This window comes from Megascapheus bottae, chromosome 18 (genome assembly GCF_031878675.1).
Source record: "Megascapheus bottae isolate mThoBot1 chromosome 18, mThoBot2.hap1, whole genome shotgun sequence".
Classification (NCBI taxonomy): Eukaryota; Metazoa; Chordata; class Mammalia; order Rodentia; family Geomyidae; genus Megascapheus; species Megascapheus bottae.
The window spans coordinates 6,174,094-6,194,368 of record NC_143526.1 but is presented as its reverse complement, the minus strand read 5'-3'; the positions used below and the strand labels follow the sequence as shown (position 1 = coordinate 6,194,368).

General features: G+C 41.6%; 1 protein-coding gene across 2 annotated transcripts in view; it reads left to right on the top strand.

The window, feature by feature from the left end:
• Positions 1–20,275, top strand: part of Osbpl10 (oxysterol binding protein like 10) — a 230,601-nt gene that overhangs the window by 110,567 nt on the left and 99,759 nt on the right. Inside the window, exon 4 of one of the 2 annotated variants that reach the window (XM_090351797.1) lies at positions 11,985–12,176. The exons of the other annotated variant lie outside the window; for it this stretch is intronic. Within the exon in view, the coding sequence (XP_090207923.1) occupies positions 11,985–12,176 (192 nt within the window). The remainder of the gene's footprint in view (positions 1–11,984; positions 12,177–20,275) is intronic. 2 annotated transcript variants of the gene reach the window in all.

Sequence of the window (20,275 nt, the reverse complement as noted above, 5' to 3'; positions counted from 1 at the left end):
AAAAAATAGCAAGGCACTTGAGCTTGGTAACTTAAACAGTTGAAACTTGTTCTGGGAGAAGATAAGACTTGGCAAAAGTAAAGCTAAAGTGAGTTAATCAGAAATGAACTTGGAAAATCCAAGTTAAGATATCATTTCTAGGCATGGGAGTGTGGCCTAGTGGTAGAGTGCTCAACTAACATGCACGAAGCCCAAGGTTCAATTCCTGGAAACCACATACACATGGAAGTCAGAAGTGGTGCTGTGGTTCAAGTGGTAGAGCACTAGCCTTGAGAAAGCTCAAGGATGGTGTCCAGGCCCTGAGTTCAAGCCCTAGGACTGGAAAAAAAAGTCATTTCTACCTCTTTTAAGCTTGAGGTAACAAAATTAAAACACAAAGACATAAAAATCAGGGTGATGAGAAGGTAGATGTGAAACTTTTAAGTAACGATGGATTCATTAAAAAACAAAATGAACAAAAACAAAAACAGTCCAAAGCTGTGTGTTGGTGAGCTCACACTTGGAAACTGAAAGTTGAGGATCATGGTTCAAAGCCAGCCTGGGCAGTAAAGTCCTTGAGAGTCTTACCACCAGTTAACTATCCCCAAACCAAAAGTGAAGCTGTCTCTCAAAATGGTAGAGTGCTAGCCTTGAGCACAAAGCTCAGAAACAGGGCCAAGGGTGTGGCCTAGTGGTAAGAGTGCTAGCCTGGCATGCACAAAACTGGGTTTCATCTGCAGTACCACATACACAGAAAAGGCTGGGAGTGGTTCTGTGACTCAAATGGTAGAGTGCAGGCTCAAGGACAGTGCTCAGGCCCTGAGTTCAAGCCCCAGGACTGGCAAAAATCCCTAAACCTCAGGAACAGTGCCCAGCTCTAGGTTCAAGTCCCATGACTGACCAGAGGAAGAAGAGGAAGAATAAGAGAAAGAGGAAGAGGTAAAAGAAGAAGAAAAGAAGAAGAAAGGCAGATGTTTATTCAGATGTAAACTCCTGGGAGTAGGGTGGCAGTGAAATTTTAAGGTTCTCTGTGTTGTATTTTAGGAACATATGGTTTTATTTTTAGGTGTTTATGTTTGAAAGAAAAGGAGTAAACCACAATTTTCATACTTTTATATACTTAGAAATACCTTCATAGCTGGTCACTGGTGTCTCATGGCCTGCAACCTTAGCTATCCAGGAGGTTGAGATCTGAAGATTGTGGTTTGAAGCCAGATGGGGAAGAAAACTCCATGAGAATTTTTATCTCTAGTTAATGATCAGATGCTGTAAGGGGGGATAGCTCAAGTGATAAGAGCACCAGCCTTGAGTGAAAAAGCTACGGAAAGAAAGAAAAAGAAAGAACATACTACTTTTTTTTTTGGCAGAGGAACAGGGAAAGAATGTAAAAAAATGAATCTAGGTGGTTAAATTTGATCTTCTAAATAAATAGGCTGACTTTTTTTCCCATTTCTCTTCAGCTATTCAGAAAGTGTCCTCTCTTCCTCTTGCTATGAATTTAAGGAGGCAAAAATGAATTTTAAATTAAATGTCATTTGAGTACCATTATAATTAGTTGTCTCAGATGATTTTCCCATCTGAAAGGTTTTTACCTTCAGTAGATGTGTGGTTACTATAAATGTATATTTATGAATGTTCTCTCCATTTCAGCCTTTTAGTTCTAACTCTGACTCATATTTGAAGAGGCTAGGGTTTGCTGATAACCTTTTATTATTACTGCCTGGGATTTTGTGTTTTACTCCAACAATGAACAGGAAATTCCTATTTATTTAAATTAATTCTTTTTTATTCGGACAGCATTGTAGTAATCCGTAGGCACTTTGCTTTCTATAACAGGTGGGTGTCTGAAAATAAGAGATTGTATTTTACATATACCCTTTTTTTCCCCTCTGAAGCAAATGGATTTATAATAATTAGGATGATTAGGTCTTTGTTTTTATTTATTTTGTTTATTTTTAGACCAGTACTGGGGCTTGACCTTGGCGCCTGGGTACTGTTCCTTAGTTGTTTTTGCTCAAGTATGGGACCTCACCACTTGAGCCATACCTGTACTTACAGCTTTTTGGTAGTTAGAGACAAAGAGACTCATAGACTTTACTGTTCTCATATGTCAGCCTCTTGAGTACCTAGGATCACAGGTATGAGATACCAGTGGCTGGCTTTATTTTTTTTCATATATTTTTATTGTAATTAATAGAAGGGTTACATGATATTTGCCAGATAGATGGTGCATTAATTCCCATACATGGATACCCTTTCACATGTCTTCGTCCCCATTTCCCTCCCCCCCGCCCCCACCCCTCATCTTGTTTTCCCCCATTCCCTATCCAATTTCAAATAACCAAATACAAATATATCCGATATATCAGGTAACAAAGTGAGATACTGTAACAATATAAGATAACCAAGGGACAGCAAAAGAGATGAGAGATAACATAGTACCTTAAGAACAACAATCATTCATTATATGGCTTATGTTTCTATATCCTAGAGATCCTTTCATTTACCATCCTACTATATGGCCTTTTGTATCAAGGTTTTGCTCTATTGCAAATCTCTGCTAGGAGAGCCCAAGGTTTCTACTGATTATGACTCAAAGTTCCTTTGAGTCTGGCTTACTTCACTTAATATGATCTTTTCTAAGTCTTTCCATTTCCTAACAAATGGGGCAATGTCATTCTTTCTGACAGCAGCATAGAATTCCATTGTGTACAAATACCACATCTTGTTGATCCACTCATCAACTGAGGGACATCTGGGTTGGTTCCATATCTTTGCTATGGTAAATAGTGCTGCAATGAACATTGTTGTGCTGGTGGATTTAGTATGTCTTTGTTTCTGGATGATTGAGTAAATGCCAAGTAGTGGAATTGCTGGGTCATAGGGGAGCTCTGTGTTTAGTCTTTTGAGGAACTGCCACACTGCTTTCCATAGTGGTTAAACGAGTTTGCACTCCTACCAACAGTGTAGTAGTGATCCCTCCTGGCCACATCCCCTCCAGCATCTGTTGTAATTAGTTTTGCATTTCTTTTATGACCAGAGATGTTGAGCATTTCTTCATGTGTCTATAGGCCATTTTTGTTTCTTCTTCAGAGAAGACTCTCTTTAAGTCTTTGGCCCATCTTTTAATGGGATGGTTGTTACTTTGGAGATTAGTTTTGGAGTGATTCCATTTTTTGAGCTGTTGATATATTTTAGATATGAGGCCTTTGTCTGTTGTATGGTTGATGAAGATCTTCTCCCACTCTGTAGGCTTCCTAATTAATTTACTAGCTATGTCCTTTGCCATACAAAAGCTCATCAGGGTATAAAATTAACCCTCAAAAATCAACTGCCTTCCTCTACGCCAGCAGTGAGAGGAATGAGGCAACAATCAGGAAAGCAACTCTTTTCGCAATAGCCTCAAAGAAAATAAAGTACCTAGGAATTAGCTTAACTAAGAATGTAAAGGACCTTTTTGATGAAAACTTTAAAACCCTAAAAAAGGAAATTAAAGCAGAACTGAGGAAATGGAAAACCCTCCCATGCTCCTGGATTGGAAGAATCAATATCGTGAAAATGACAATCTTGTCAAGGGCTATCTACAAATTCAACGCAATACCCATCAATATCCCAATGTCATTCTTTAAAGAAATAGAACAGGCAATCCAAAATTTCATATGGAATAATAAAAGACCCCGTATAGCAAAAACACTTCTTAGCAGAAAGAACAGCGCAGGAGGAATTTCAATACCAAACTTTAGACTCTATTACAGAGCTATAATTATCAAAACAGCTTGATACTGGCACAAGAACAGGCCTGAAGACCAATGGAATAGAACTGAAGACCCAGATATTAAATCACAGACCTATGGCCACCTAATCTTTGACAAGGGAGCCAAAAAAATAGAATGAAAGAAAGACAGCCTCTTCAAGAGTGGTGCTGGCAGAACTGGTTAAGCACCTGCAGAAAACTAAAGTTGGATCCTTCTTTGTCACCCTGTACTAGAATTAAGTCCAAATGGATCAAAGACCTGGAAGTAAAAGCCGACACTCTGAAAACTTTACAAGAAGGAATAGGAGATACACTAGACCTCCTTGGCACAGGTCGAAACTTTCTTAATAAGAATCAAGAATCACAACAAATTAGAGAAAGGCTGGATAAGTGGCTTTATTTTTTTAATGTTCATTTTTTTGTAGATGTGGGACTTGAACTCTGGGCCTGGGCATTGTCCCTGAGCTCTTCACCTCAAGGCTACTGCCTACCCCTTGAGCCACAGTGCCACTTCTGGTTTTCTGGTGGTTAATTGAAGATGAGTCTCATGGACTTTTTAGTGCCTGGGCTAGCTTTTAACCATGATCCTCAGATTTCAGCCTCCTGAATAGCTAAGATTACAGGCGTGAGTCATCATGCCTGATAGCTTTGGTTTTAGGTTTAGGCAATCTTAAGGCAAAATCAGCCCTTAGATCAGTGTGTGTGTGTGTGCGTGCGTGCATGTGTGTGTGTGCGTGTGTGTGTGTGTGTTGCTTCTCTCTGGGGCAGCAACACGGGAACGGGGAGGGACACACAGGGCCAGCCTGTAGTCCCCCCGGGAGCCGAGCGAGATGGTAAGTATGGATGACCCAGCCCTCCCCCAATTACCGGGAAGAAAAAACCACGCTGAGTCAGAAGCAGTGTTAACCATGAAAGCGCATCAGATCTCTCTGCTGATCTCTGCTGATCTGATCTGCTGTTCTCTCATGCTCTCTCTTTATTGCGTCAGACAATTAGTTATATACTGTTGGGGTAGGAGAAGGTGGGAACTGGGAAGCTAGCCAATAGGAAGAGGGCCATTGTGCTACCACTAAGGGTCTGGGTGGGGCTTTCAGGTACTGGGCGGGACAGGTGCAGGAAAGTGTATAATATGTGTGTATACACACACACACATACAAAACACATACTTTTTTTTTCTTTTTTTTGCAAATTCTGGGGCTCATATTCAAGACCTAGGTGCTTTCTCAGCCTCTTGTGTTCAAGGCCAATGCTCTTCTCTCTTGAGCCACAGCTTTTTGGGTTATTTATTGGAGACAAGAGTCTCATGGCCTTTTCTCATAGGCTTGGCTTTGACCATCGACCCCATATCTTAGCCTCCTGAGTAGCTAGGATTACAGGCATGAGCCACCAATGCCCAGCTAGATCAATGCATTCGATGGGCCTTAAAGATTTATATATTTATTTTCTAAGGTTGATATTTATTACATGTTACTAGATGGCACTTGTTCAGTGTATGATTTCTCAGTTTCTTTTCTTTTTCTCATTTTCCAGTTACCAGTGATACAAGTACATGTTCCTTACCCACAGCTGCTCAGCCTGGATTTGAACACAAGCAGTTGCTTGGAGATAGCGTGCTCCTAACTGCTCCACACTCTTTTTTTTTTTTTCTTTTTTCTTTTTTTTTTTTAATTGTAATTAGTAAAAGGGTTACATGATATTTGCCAGATAGAAGGTGCATTAATTCACATACATTGATACCCTTTCACATGTCTTGGTACCCGTATCCCTCCCCCCCCCCCACTCATCTTGGTTTTCCCCCCTTCCCTATCAAATTTCAAATATCCAAATACAAATAAATTCAATAAATCAGATAACAAAGTGAGATACTATATCAATATGAGATAACCAAGGGACAGCAAAGGAGATGAGAGACAACATAGTACATTAAGGACAACAATCATTCATTATATGGCTTTTGTTTCACTATCCTGGAGGTCCTTTCAATTAGCTTCACATTATATGTCCTTATGTATCAAGATTTTGCTCTATTGCAAATCTCTGCTAGTAGAGCCCAAGGTTTCTACTGATTATGACGAATGAGGGAAACCATTGAGCCTAAGTTCCTTTGAGTCTGGCTTACTTCACTTAATATGATCTTTTCTAAGTCTTTCCATTTCCTAACAAATGGGGCGATGTCATTCTTTCTGACAGCAGCATAGAATTCCATTGTGTATAAATACCACAACTTGTTGATCCACTCATCAACTGAGGGACATCTAGGTTGGTTCCATATCTTTGCTATGGTGAATAGTGCTGCAATGAACATGGTTGTGCTAGTGGGTTTAGTATGTCCTTGTTTCTGGGTGGTTGGGTAAATGCCAAGTAGTGGAATTGCTGGGTCATAGGGGAGTTCTATGTTTAGCCTTTTGAGGCACTGCCACACTGCTTTCCATAGTGGTTGAACGAGTTTGCACTCCCACCAACAGTGTAGTAGTGATCCCTCCTGGCCACATCCCCTCCAGCATCTGTTGTCATTCGTTTTCCTGATCCTGGCCATTCTAGCTGGAGTGAGGTGGAATCTTAGAGTTGTTTTGATTTGCATTTCTTTTATGACCAGAGATGTGGAGCATTTCTTCATGTGTCTATAGGCCATTTTTGTTTCTTCTTCAGAGAAGACTCTCTTTAAGTCTTTGGCCCATTTTTTAATGGGATGGTTGTTACTTTGGAGGTTAGTTTTGGAGTGATTCAATTTTTTGAGTTGTTGATATATTTTAGATATGAGGCCTTTGTCCGTTGTTTGGTTGGTGAAGATCTTCTCCCACTCTGTAGGCTTCCTGATTAGTTTACTAGCTATGTCCTTTGCCATACAAAAGCTCTGCAGTTTAATGCAGTCCCACTTATCCAGCCTTTCTCTGATTTGTTGTGATTCTTGGTCCTTATTAAGAAAGTTTCGACCTGTGCCAAGGAGGCCTAGTGTATCTCCTATTCCTTCCTGTAGAGTTTTCAGTGTGTCAGCTTTTACCTCCAGGTCTTTGATCCATTTGGAGTTAATTCTAGTGCAAGGTGACAAAGAAGGATCCAACTTTAGTTTTCTGCAGGTGCTTAACCAGTTCTGCCAGCACAACTTGTTGAAGAGGCTGTCTTTCTTCCATTCTATTTTTTTGGCTCCCTTGTCAAAGATTAGGTGGCCATAGGTCTGTGATTTAATATCTGGGTCTTCAGTTCTATTCCATTGGTCTTCAGGCCTGTTCCTGTGCCAGTATCAAGCTGTTTTGAGAATTATAGCTCTGTAATAGAGTCTAAAGTTTGGAATTGAAATTCCTCCAGCGCTGTTCTTTCTGCTAAGAAGTGTTTTTGCTATTTAAAGAATCCTATAGACTCTACTCCCAAGCTCCTTGAGCTGATTCAAAGCTTTGGAAGAGTAGCAGGCTATAAAATCAACCCTCAAAAATCAACTGCCTTCCTTTATGCCAACAGTGAGAGGAACGAGGCAATAATCAGGAAAGAAACTCCTTTCACAATAGCCTCAAAGAAAATAAAGTACCTAGGTATTAGCTTAACTAAGAATGTAAAGGACCTTTTGGATGAAAACTTTAAAACCCTAAAAAAGGAAATTAAAGCAGAACTAAGCAAATGGAAAAACCTCCCATGCTCCTGGATTGGAAGAATCAACATTGTGAAAATGACAATCTTGCCAAGAGCTATCTACAAATTCAATGCAATACCCATCAACATCCCAATGTCATTCTGCTCCACACTCTTATCACTGGGTTGGAAGGCTGTTTGGCATTGCTGAGCAATATGGGGCCTCTAGATGGCGTAGGTCTGGGCTCTTAGCCTTCTCAGTACAGCTTCCATCTTCTAGCTTGCTGACTCATAGCTGGGATTGAGTCTGCAGTAATTCAGCTCCTTGGATAGAAGAGCAAGTGTGTTTTATCCACTTCACAGCTTGGGAAGTATAGGAGAGGTGGTCATCGTAGTGTGGACAGGCTCTTGCCTACTTTCACTGTCTTGGTTCCTGTCACCCCATGTCAGGCAAGTACTTACTGAGGGAGGGGATGAAAAAGACATGTGGCCAGTAGCTGGATGAATGCAGTTCTGCTAGGCAAAGGATGAGTAAATAGTTTCTTTTCAGTCAGATGGCATATTTGATATTTCTGGTCACCCCATTGAAGTAAATATTTGGAACAAAACTTGGACACCTTGTTTCTTAGACTTTTTTAAATATTTTAAGATTAGTTAGCAAGGATATATGTTTATGATACCCACCCCAAATTTTGAAACAAAACCCTGGAGTCTTTATTAAGTCCCAATGTTGAAAAGAGAGTCTGATGATTTATAGTGGTTGCAGTTTGCTGACTCTTCTCATCTCTGGCCTTTGATACAGTGAGAATCTCACTTATACTTAATCTGGAAGAGACACAGGTGTAATTCAACCTTGGGAATCTCCCAGTTACTGAAAAACTAGTTGTTGGGTTTTTTGTTTTCCTTTGGCTCACATGTACTATTTGTGAATTCAAATGTTAAATAATTTCATGGATGAAACATCCATAAGAGAATTGGCTCCTGGATGAACTTCTACATTTATTAATGTTCATGACAGTGTTGTTACAGGCTATGGTGTAACTAATACCATTGTCTTCCACTCTGATTTCTGATGGCTCTTAATCTTGGCTTAGAATTTAAAATGTGTCTGTGTATTTCTGTACAGTATGAATATATCTGATCATATGATTATTGCTCAAAGTTATATTTTGGCCTTCATTTTCCCTTTCTCTCCCTCTATTCTCCTTTCCTTCTTTGCAATAACTGGGATTGGAACCCAGGGTCTTGTGCATACTGAACCATACACCAGGCTTTTTTTTTGTGTGTTGTAGCTGGACACCTGTGGCTCACAATTGTAATTCTAGCTGCTCAGAAGGCTGAGATAGGAGAATAATGGTTCAAAGACAGCCAGGGCAGGACAGTCTCTGTGAGACTCCAGTAAACTACTCAGAAAAAGCTGGAAGTAGTAGAATGCTGGCCTTGAGCAAAAAAGAAACTCAGGGCTATTACCCAGGCCCAAAGTCTAAGCCCCAGGACTGGCAAGAAAAAAATTTTTTGTGTGGGGGTGAGATCAGGATCTCATTCTGTTGCTCAGGCTGACCTTTAAACTTGACTTCTGAATAGCTGAGATTACAAATATGCACTGTCACGTTAGCTTTTAGCATCCATTTTGATCCTATAGAAAATGAAGAGTAATTGGTGGCTGCTATGATTTTATGCTAAGCGACATTTTAACATTTCAAAAATCAATGAAGGGCTTTCATTGCTCAAGTTTTAAGTGATGTAATGACACAGACCTTGGCTATCTAGCTTTTGCATGTCACGGCTATGCTAAGCATTTTATGTTAGTGATCTAATTTAATCTTCATGATAGCTTTTAAGGGTCAATATTACTATTCCTTTTTTAAAGATTAAGAAATTAACGCTTAATGAAAAAGCTTAAATAACTCACCCAAGGTCACATGGCTAGACTAGAGTGGAGCTGGGGGATTGAAACTTGTTTTGTCTGGTTTCAAAGCCCAAGGAATAACCTGCTATTTCTTGGATTGGAATATGCCATTCAAACAGTCTAAAAATGCATTTCAGCAGAGCTGATACTTAGGCAAATTTACTGTTATTAAAGGATTAGGGAAATAGCCTTATACTCCAGGTGAAAATCTTGAGGCTGAAAATATGACTGCTGTATAGTTCTTTGTGATCAAAATAGATTTTCAGACTATGCCCTTCTCATTACCTAGAAAGAAGGTTATTTAAAAGCAATACATGAGTTTCCATCTTCATATATATTTACCCCATCTCACCACAACCAGGGACAAATAGTAGTGGAGACCAGACAGTGGAATTGAGGTTTGGAGTGCCAGGGGACCTAGCAGCCTTCTGTCAGCTCATATTCCAAGGTTCCATTCACTAAGGTTTTTATTGTATTACATATAGGGATATATGTGAAGAAAGTAAGGTATAACCATCAACATGTGACAGTATTTTGTATATAGGTGGTAGATGACTTTCTCATCTTGGGAACTGGAGCTAAACAGTTAACAGCTTACAATATGCATAAACTACCAGGCAGTTTTGGGTTGAATTAGCCCACACCCAGGGTAGAAATCTGAATTCCTGTAAAGCCAGAACTGACTGAACTCTCCAGAAAACCCTCAGTGTTCTGAGAGTTTCTGTTGGCTTTCAGGTGTATTTATATTCTTTATGGGCATATCAAATCCAGAAGACCTTTATAAAATACTGTAGCATTTTAGGATACTCAGAAATCCCCACTCAGAAATCCCCACAGTTAACACTTTAGGAGGCTGAGACTAAAATTGCCTAGTATAGGTACCCAGTCTGCATTGTCACATGTTCTCTATGATAAGAAACACTCTTCAGTGTTGTTTTCTTCTTTTGTATTTTTGTGCCATTAGTGTTGCTTGAACAGAAGGTGTTGGTACTCTTAGCCTTTCAACTCAAACATGTCACTCTAGCCCTTGAACTACATATCCATTTCTGGCTTTTGGTAATTATTTGGACATAGGAGTCTTACAAGTTTTCTTGCCTGGGCTTCTGTGAGCTTCCATCCTCAGATCTCAGCTTCCTGAATGATTGGGAGTACAGGCATGAGTCATTGGCACTCACGGCACTCGGTGTTTTATCAAGTTCAATGAATAGAGTCTTCCATCTGGACAGAACCACAATTTATTTAACCTGTCCCCACATGGATGAGCATTTAGTTTTTCCATTTTTTGTCATTAAATTTACTGCTTCTGGGTATGGGTTTATCTGGAACACACTCCTAGATTAGAGGCTGAAAGGAAATTTGTACCATATTACTTCTACAGTATATTTCCCCAAGGCCTTGTGGACAGATTGTGCACTCAAACTTGAATTTTTGCCAGTCTAATGGATGAAGGATGGAGCTAAATGCAGTCTGGATCTCTGTCTTATGAATACAGTTGAGTGTATTTTTGTATGATTTATGGACCATTTCTTTTTCTGTAAACTGTTCATCTGTGGTCCATTTAATAAAAGTTTGCAGTGCTACTTTTTCCCCCTATCTTATCATTTGCTTTATTGGTGACAGGTAGTGGTTTGTTTGCTTCCTTGTGAAAGCTTTTTACTATTTTGTTGTTTGAAACAGGAACTCAAACTTGGGACATCACTGATGCTTTTGCTCACTGGTTAGCTTTCTACCTACTGAGCCTTATCCTCCCACCTCCGCTTTTATTTTTTAGGTAGTTAAATTTATTGAGCTTTTCTCTTTTGGCTTTTAGTTTCAACATGTTAGGCCTTTCCAAGTCCAGGACTACAAATTTCCTTCCAATGCTTCCTCTCGTGCCTTCTAAACCCTAATCCATTTGCATGGGGAGGGTCTGCACTTTGAGCAGTGAATCTAGGTTTTGAAAATTTTATCTCCAATAAGTAAAACTGCCATCTTCATAGACAAATTATCATCTGGATTACATGCTAGGTTAGGATAAATGTGTCCACACTGTACTAACTAATGAGGTAGGGAACAATGCACTAATTCATGCAGGAAACAATGACTCACAGGAGATTGAGATCTGAGGATCCCAGTTCAAAGGCAGCCCAGGCAGGGAAGTCCATGAGACTCTCATCTCCAATTAATCACCAAAAAGCCAGAAAGGCAGCTCAAGTGGTAGAGCCAATAGTCTTTAGTATAAAAGCTTAGGAACAGTGCCCAGGTCCTGAGTTCAAGCCCCAGAACGAGAACCAAAACAAGCAAACAAAAACCAATGATTGTATGCCAGGATTTGGCTGTATAGAGATGAGCGTGAGTGGATCTCTGAAGACTGTCTGCAGGTGAGGAGTGGAATCTCAGTGTGATAGAGGAAGCATCGGCGAGGCTGAGGAAGCCTGGGAAATGCCTCCAGGAACAGACCCCACTGAGCTGAAGGGTGTGAGGCAGAGGTCTGCATGACATTACACTCTAGAAAAGGAAGCATTGACAGGGTGACCCAAGGGGACAGTGTTGGGGTCCAGCCGCCCTTCATGGCCATAGTAAAGAACAGAACACATGGTTCAAGATGAAGGACAGAGACTCTCAGTAGCCACTGTGTTTCTTCAGCGGGAGCTTGTGGGATGCGGGTACCCTTAAACCTTTGCCTTTTCCTTTCTAAGCCAGTAGAGGCAAAGACTAAGTTCCCACTTAAGTATAAATCAAGCATAGCCATGCTCTGCAGGCCACTTGTTGAGTTTTGACACCTGTTGCTTATTCTAGAGTACTCCAAGCTCCCGGAGCCGAAGTCTCACTTTGCTCCCCCATGGAACACCCAATTCTGCGTCTCCCTGTAGCCAGAGACATCTCAGTGCGGGGGCCCCCGGTGTTGTCACAATCACGCATCACAAGTCGCCTGCAGCTGCTCGAAGAGCCAAGAGTCAGTATTCCGGCCAGCTTCACGAAGTCAGAGAGGTAGGCCTTGCTCTCCTACTGGCCTCAGTGGCCCTTGGTAGTTGGGGACTGTGGCCATAGCCTGGCGAATGCCTCTTTTGTGTGTGTGTATGTGTGCTGGTACTCAGGGCCTACCGCTCTCTCTTTTTCACTCAAGACTGGGCCTTACCTCAATTTCTGGCTTTTTGGTGGTTAATTGGAAATGAGTCTCATGGACTTTCCTGTCCAGGTTGCCTTCAAACCCCAATCCTCAGATTGACTCAGCCTCCTGAGTGGCTAGGATTACAGTGTGAGCTCCCAGCATCTGACCTTTCAGTAATTTTGATCTATGAAAGAGACCAAGACTTAAACGTCCCAGGCAAATAGCTGCTGCCATCCATCCCTCCTGGTTGACCGTGATCTTAATTATTTCTGTGTGTAAAGCTAAGCAGTTCATGAGGAGACGTGGGTCGTAGTTATGGAAGTAGAGAGAGCTACCTGCAGAAACTTGGGTACAAATGAGTAATCATCATCAACAAAGGCTCCATAGCAGAGATCAGACAGTACAGACCACCGGGAGGGTTCTGAAACTCAGGGACTGTGCCCGGAAGCTGATTTCCCCTCCCTTCTGCTTTGCTCCCCTGTCCTTGGGAAGCACTGGCTACCTTCTAACCCACACAGATACCCCCATCCTGGAGTCAGAAAAGTTTTTTCTTTTGTTTTTAGTCCTGGGGCTTGAACTCAGAGCCTGGGTGCTAGCTAGCATTCCACATTTGGAGGTTCATTGGAGAGAAGAGTCTCTTAGGCTTTCTAGCCTAGGCTGGCTTCAAACTGTAATTCTTGCATCTCAGCCTCTTTAATAGCTAGGATTGCAGGAGTGAGCTACCCTCGGCAAGAGGCTCTTGTTTAAGGGCATGTCTTTTCACAGCGTGGAGCCTCATTCTCTGCACATGTAAAGCCAGCGTTGCCAGCTTTGTAGGACACTGAATGCCTCCCAAGACAGTGCTCGTTAACTATGCCTTACAAAATTCACCTGGGTTGTGTTGTGACTTCCTGTGACCACCTGGGAGGACATCTGGTTGGGGAGCGTGCGCCCTTGGGTGTTGATATCAGCCATGGAGAACAGACCATCTGAAGTGAGTGATGTTGCCTTGGTGGCCTCACGTGTGTGAGTGCTGACTCCTCCATTTTCTTCTCTGCTAACTCCAGGCCAGCTTGCTGTGTCCTCATGGCAGTGGAGTGCTTGCTGTGTCACACTGGAAACTGGGACATGAAGCCCAGGATCTTGTGTCTGCTTCAGTTGGTGCAACTTTCTTTTCAGTTGGTAAATGTGATGAATCAGGCAACACCATGACAGGAAGACAGTTGTCTTAGTCTGATTTAGAAAAGAACTTAAAAAAATATCTTCGGGCTGGGAGTTTGGCCTAGTGGTAGAGTGCTTGCCTAGCATGCATGAAGATCCAAGTTCGATTCCTTGGTAACACATACATAGAAAAAGCCAGAACTGACGCATTGGCTTAAGTGGTAGAGCTCTAGCCTTGAGAAAGTTTAAGGATAGTGTTCAGGCTCTGAGTTCAAGCCCCAGAACTGGCCAAAAAAAAAAAAAAAAAAAAACCAAAACACCTTCTGAATTAAGGATTGGGTATAGTAGCTCATGTCTGTATGCCAGCTAACGGAAAGGCAGAGGTCAGGAGGCTCTTCCTTGAGTTAAGGAAATCTCCATCTCAGTGACAGCTAGCTATGGTAGTAATGACTGTAATCCCAGCTACATGGGAGGTAAAGAGTGTGAGACCCTAAGTAATAACTAAAGCAAAACGGGCTGGAGGTGTGGCTCAAGTGCTAGAGGACCTCCTTAGCAAGCTCTGGGTCCTGAGTTCAAATTTAAGTACCACCAAACCAAGTAATAAACACAGAACATCTGAGTGGAACCTCTATATGACTACATTCTCTTCATAGATTTTATGTAGCTTTAGATGTATATAAATATGTCATAAGATTTGTGTGGGTATACATATATAGATACATATACTGATAAAAATTCCTTGGCACCACATATATAGAAAAAGCTGCAAGTGGCGCTATGGCTCAAGTAGTAGAGCTTTAGCCTTGAGAAAAGCCCAAGGACAGTGCTCAGGCCCTGAATTCAAGCCCCAGAACTGGCCAAAAAAATAAAATAGTCTAACCTAATGTGTAGAACAAGTAAAGCTATTTTCCTTTGTCCTTCCCTCCTTTCTTTCTTTTCTTCTTTTCTCTAGTACTGGGCTTTGAACTCAGGGCCTCTAGCTCTCTTTTGGCTTTTCACTTGAGCTACGCCTGCACATCTGGTGTTTTGGTAGTTAATTGGAGATACTATCTCATGGACTTTTCTCCTTGGGCTGGCTTTGAACTGAGATCTTCAGATCTCAATCTCCTGAGTAGCTGGGACTACAGGTGTGAGCTATGGGAGCCTGGCATTTTCTTACATTATGGATTGGTGAGTTACTCCTGGGACTTGAACTCAGGAACAAGGCACTGTCCCCGAGTTCTTCAGCTCAAGGCCACCTCTCTACCATTGAGCCACAGCGCCACTTCTGGTTTTCTGGTAGTTAATTGTAGATAAGAGTTTCACGGACTTTCATTCCCCAGGCTGACATTGAACTGAGATCCTTAGCTCTCAGCCTCCGGATTAGCTGGGTTATAGGCATGAGCTACTGGCATATGGCTTGATCTAGGCTTTTTACACAAAATGATTACATATATGCCTCTTCTTTTTCTCTTCCCCCCTTTTTCTCCTTATATTTTGAGGTAGTGTCTTCATATGTAATCCAAGCTGGTACGAAACTTGAGCCTCCTTCCCATCCTCCTGCCTGGCCTTTGTTTTTCTTTATCCTGTTGTTTTTCTCCTCTATTTTCTGTGTATGTAAAGAACACATTGAAAACTTCTCATGTGGTTTTTATTCTGTGACACGTGATTTTGATTCTATGTTGGTGCTCCTGGGTGGCAGTCTATAGCTTCAGATAATTGCCTTTGTGTATTGGTGACTTTTTCTTGTTGAGAATTAATTTTCAGGAAGGTTATTGAGATGGATATGCAAATATTAGCAGTTGAGAGTTAGTGAGTCGAGCTACGTAAGCACAGGTTGACATTTTCCTTTTTTGATTGTCCTGACCACTCCACTGTCACTCTGGACTGGGCAGGGATGCTGTTTTGTGGAAGATGCCATCTTGTGATGTGTCTGGATTCACCTGAGAAAAATCTCATTCCTGAGAGTTCTGTACAAATTACAGACCTCGGCAAGCTAGGCAGTGGTGGCCTGGACTTCCAGAAGCCTGAAATCTGATGATTGAGGTTTGAAACCAGCCTAGGTAGGAGAGTCCATGTGACTAGACCCAGTTAATTAGCTAAAAGCTGGAAGTGAAGCTGTAGCTAAAGTGGTAGAGTGCTGGCTCTGAAGAAAAAAAGCTAAGGGCTAACTTCCAGGCCCTGAATTCAAGCCCAGGACAAGCGAGCGCACACACATGCGTGCATGCGCTTGCACACACACACACACACACACACACACACACACACACACACACACACACACCATGTCTGTCTTTATATTCTTCTTTATTTTTAACTAGCTTTACAGGAAATATAACCCAGATATACAAGAAAGATAAATTTAGGATCACTGACGCAATGAAAAAAAATCATCAAACAGAACATAGATGAGCCTGTGTCTATCAGACGAATAAGAGAGAAATACCCAGCCAATGGCAATAGAATAAATACTATGTGAATGCCATTGCAAGGGTGAAAGGGATGGGGCAATTTGAAAATGAAGTGGCTATTACCTAAAACATACAGAATGGAGATGTTGGGCTGGGAATGTGGTTTAGTGATAGAGTGCTTGCCTTGCATGCATGAAGCCCTGGGTTTGATTCTTCAGTACCACATAAGCAAAAAAAAGCTGGAAGTGGGGCTGTGACTCAAATGGCAGAGTACTAGCCTTGAATAGAAGAAGCTCAGGGGGCAGTACCCAGGCCCTGGGTTCAAGCCCCAGGACTGGCAAAAAAAAAAAAAAAAAGGAGACCTGAAGAAGGTCAGAAGCCAGTGCCCTCATAGGAGTAGCTTAGGAGTTATGAGCTGAGGGATTGGAGACTCATGGCGTGATGAGGAATAGACATGTTCTCACCAGCAACCTGAGGCCACTTTGATGATGAAGTCATCAGAGCTACATATAGCCTATTGGTGCACGAGGTTAAAAAAATGGAGGCTATGTGGTGGCTGGCTTATAGTATCTTTACTTAGAATTTGTTGATGTGTAATAAACACACCATTGACTCATAAGTTCCTTACTGGGAACTATATCTGAAGAACATTACCATTTGTAGTTGGGGTAGGAAGAAAAAAAGAAAAAGCTAATTTAGGTCAAGCTACTTTTTTGGGAGGTGCTAGACCTGGGGCTTGAACTCAGAGCCTCTTGTTTGGCATTTCTCCTCATAGCTGGCACTCTACCACTTTTTGCTGCTTATACAGAGTCTTGCAGATTTGTCCCTTTCTAAGCAGGGATTCTCAGATCTTGATGGCATTGATTTGGTAGCATTGAGACTAATTTATAAATAGAATCTAACATATTTCAAAAATTAATTTGAGCCCAGTGGCTCATGCCCATAATCCTCAGGATGCTGAGATCTGAGGATCATGGTTCAAAGCCAGCCCAGGCAGGAAAGTTCATGAGACTCATCTCCAATAAACTACACAGAAAAGCCAGAAGTGGCTCTGTGGATTAAGTGGTAGAATGATAGACTTGACCACAAATAGGCTGAGGGAGGGTGCCCATGCCGAGTTCAAGCCCAGGATGGGAATGGAGGGGTTGGGGAGGGGGGAGAGGGAATGACTCCTCAGCTACTTAAGCATGTAATGCTTAGAACGTGCAACATCTATTATATTAACTTTTGATTCTCTTTTTCTTTCTCTTTCTCTTCCTCTTTCTCTTCCTCTTCCTCTTCTCTTCCTCTTCCTCTCTCGTCTCTCGTCCCTTGTCTCTCAAGTAGCTAGGATTATGTGCTTGGTAGATTTTTATATTTGCTAGGTTTTTGGAAGAAAAAGGTGTGTGTGTGTGTGTGTGTGTGTGTGTGTGTGTGTGTGTGTGTGTGTGTGTGTACTGAGTGGTCTTTTATTTATGGCACCAGAGACTCTGGAGAAATACTGTTAATAGACGAGGGAGACTTGGATTCTGCAGCTTGTTGGAAGAAAACATTGTGCAACATGGTGGCTATGGGTAGCTGAAGCATAAATTTAGATTTAATTAAGTTTCCTTTGATAATTTATTCACAAGTAGGAGTCATTTGGCAGTGAAATTCTTGGCAGAGAGAGTTGTTTTGCTGAACTGATTTATACTGGCTTAACTTTTGAGACAATGTAATTTAGCATGGTTTATTTTTATTTTGTTGGTCTTGGGGCTTGAACTCTCGTCTTGGGTGCCGTCCCTCAGCTCTTTCACTCAAGTGGAGCCACAACTCCACTTGAAGTTTCCTGGTGGCTAATTGGAGATAAGAGTCTCACAGATTTTAGTGCCTAGTCTGGCTTTGAACTGCGATCCTCAGATCTCAGCTTACTGAGTAGCTAGGGTTACAGGTGTGAGCTACCATGTCTGGCCAAAGTTAGCATTTTTATACATGGATATGAACTCAATATTTTTATACATGGATATGAACTCAATATTATCTCTCTAAAGGTATTTCTGTTTGGTCCAGGTTTGTATGGATGCTCTAAGGGCCTGGTTAGAAACTTTACTTTGTAGAGTTTTTGTTGTGGAAGTAGTTACCATTTCCCTCAGTAGTTTTATTTTACTTAAAATTTTGTGCTGGCACCGAAGTTTGAACTCAGGGCCTCGTGGTTTTTCTCTATTTTTCTACTCAATAACGCCACTCTCCTCCTTGAACCAAAACGACCACTTTTTTTTTTCCTGGTTAATTGGAGATAAGAATTTTTCTACTTTGATTTGTCATCGTCAGATCTCAGCCTTCCAAACAGTTAGGATTATAGACTAGCTATAATTTATTAGGGTACTGGTCACTCTACTGAATTGTATGAGATGATTAATTTTATAGTAGTGATCTGTACTGACAGCAGTGAATCAGACCATCCCATGACCAGGGAAAGCCAGTCAGTGTTCTACATTCACCTGTCCTTTGTGTGAAGAGTGATTCATTTTGCCAATGGCCTGCAATAATTCCCCTGTGCAGTTCTGGGATCGATGATGACAACTCTGGCATGTATTTTTGGTAGCAATTTGTCATCTTTCCAAAGAAACCACCTTCAGAACTTTAGTTTGTAGAAGTTGTAATGTGATGCTTCTTGATTTCCAAATGTTTATTTAAAGCAGAAGAGTATTTTCAAATGCAAATTCTGCTGAGCCTTCAAGTTCTGAAGCAGGTGGAAATGGTGTTTGGTAACTTTGGAAGATGAAATGGGCACTTGGAAGATTGAAGCTTCACAGCTGGCATAGTGAGGATTTGTGAGTGTCATGGTAAGTTCTCTGTCTGAAATTGGAAACCAATGGCCGCAAGGACTGGGGAACAGTCAAGAGCCCTGAGAACAGTATGGAGTGACCTAAGTATTGCAGGTTAACAGGAACAGAAGTGAGGTGTTGAGGCCCTGTCCCTCAGCCATCCCCAGGGTTTCCAAGCTGCCGTTCTCCTATGATACCAGCCACGCAGGGCAGGTTGGGTGTATGTGCGAGGTGGAAGAGATCAAAGGAAGAACTAAGTGTAAGAGAAATGACTGCCTGGTTCTCCAGAAAACACAATGTCCAGAAATTGCCTTACTGTTCACTGAAAGGTAGTTTGCAGCCAGGCCTTCATTTTACATTTATCACTTCTCCCATAGTCTCTGTGGCCTGGCCCTGTTTTTCCAGTGTTTTATACATTTAGGAAATAAGTGTTGTTTACTTGTGTATCTGGAACATCATGTGATTTGAATTAAGAACAGGTTCAAAAATATTTTTTGAGATGATTTAACACAGAGGTGGGCTTTGAACACATGATCTTTCTGCTTTCGCCTCCTGAATGCTGGGAACTATAGGTATGACCCACCACACCCAACAAGAAATTGTTTCCATGTTTGTTATTTGTTTACCCTTTTTGTTTCTAAACTCTTAGCATGACATGTAGGCATAGTAGGTGCTCAGTGAAAAATTGAATGTATGGTTTCTCATATGTAGAAACATAACCATTAGGAAACACTGCAGATTTGGTTAAAATCCTTAGCAGGGAAGGAATTTCTCACCCTGTAGCATAAATTATTATGACCCCCAAACATAAGCAATAGGGAATTTGTGCCCAAAGCCACTAGAAACTTCTGGGGACTTGCCTCCATTGCACCCCTGGTGAATGCATCTCCTCTCTTGGTGCTGGATACACTTTAAACCCACCTATTTGTTTGGTAAAGACTTGCTTTGTATTACTACTAATAATTCCCCTGTTGTCTGTAAACTACTTTCTTTAAGACTCTGCTCCATTGGTCTAATTCCATGCACAATGATTTACTTAAATTGGGATTCTACCATGTGCCAGGACCTAGCCCTCAAAGTAGGCACTATATAAAGAAGTTAAGACCAAGAGAAGGGTACAAGTAAGGTTCCACTTAAGAAACAGAACCCTAAGAGATAGAGTAGCCCTGTTACCCATGGTTTCAATATGTCAGTCAGCCATAGAGCAGAGGTATTTACAGAAAACTTCAGCAGTATCCTGTTTTAAAATTGCATGTCACTGGCATGGCAAAACCTGGAGCAGATTACATGGCTGTCCCATGTAGGAGAGGAGTCAGCACCCTGTCCAGTATATCCGTGCTGTATGTTGTATCAGCCACGCAGTAGACATCTCAGCTTTCTGGGATATAATGCTCAAGTAACCCTTCTATCACATGGTGATGTACTTGAGTAGTCGTGCTTTGTGGGAAGCATATCCTGACATGGGGAAAGACAGATCAACATGGGAACTGCAGGGTAAACAGCAGGGAATATAGAAGATGCATTTTGGTTTAGTTCTGTCCACTGTGGGAAGCTTGCTGGAGGGAGGGAGTGCCACTGGATAAGGAAAATCTCTATAGGTATTGAGATACTTGTGAGGATTGGCTTTCCTGAAACGAGGTGTCTAAGGTGGTCTGAGGGCTA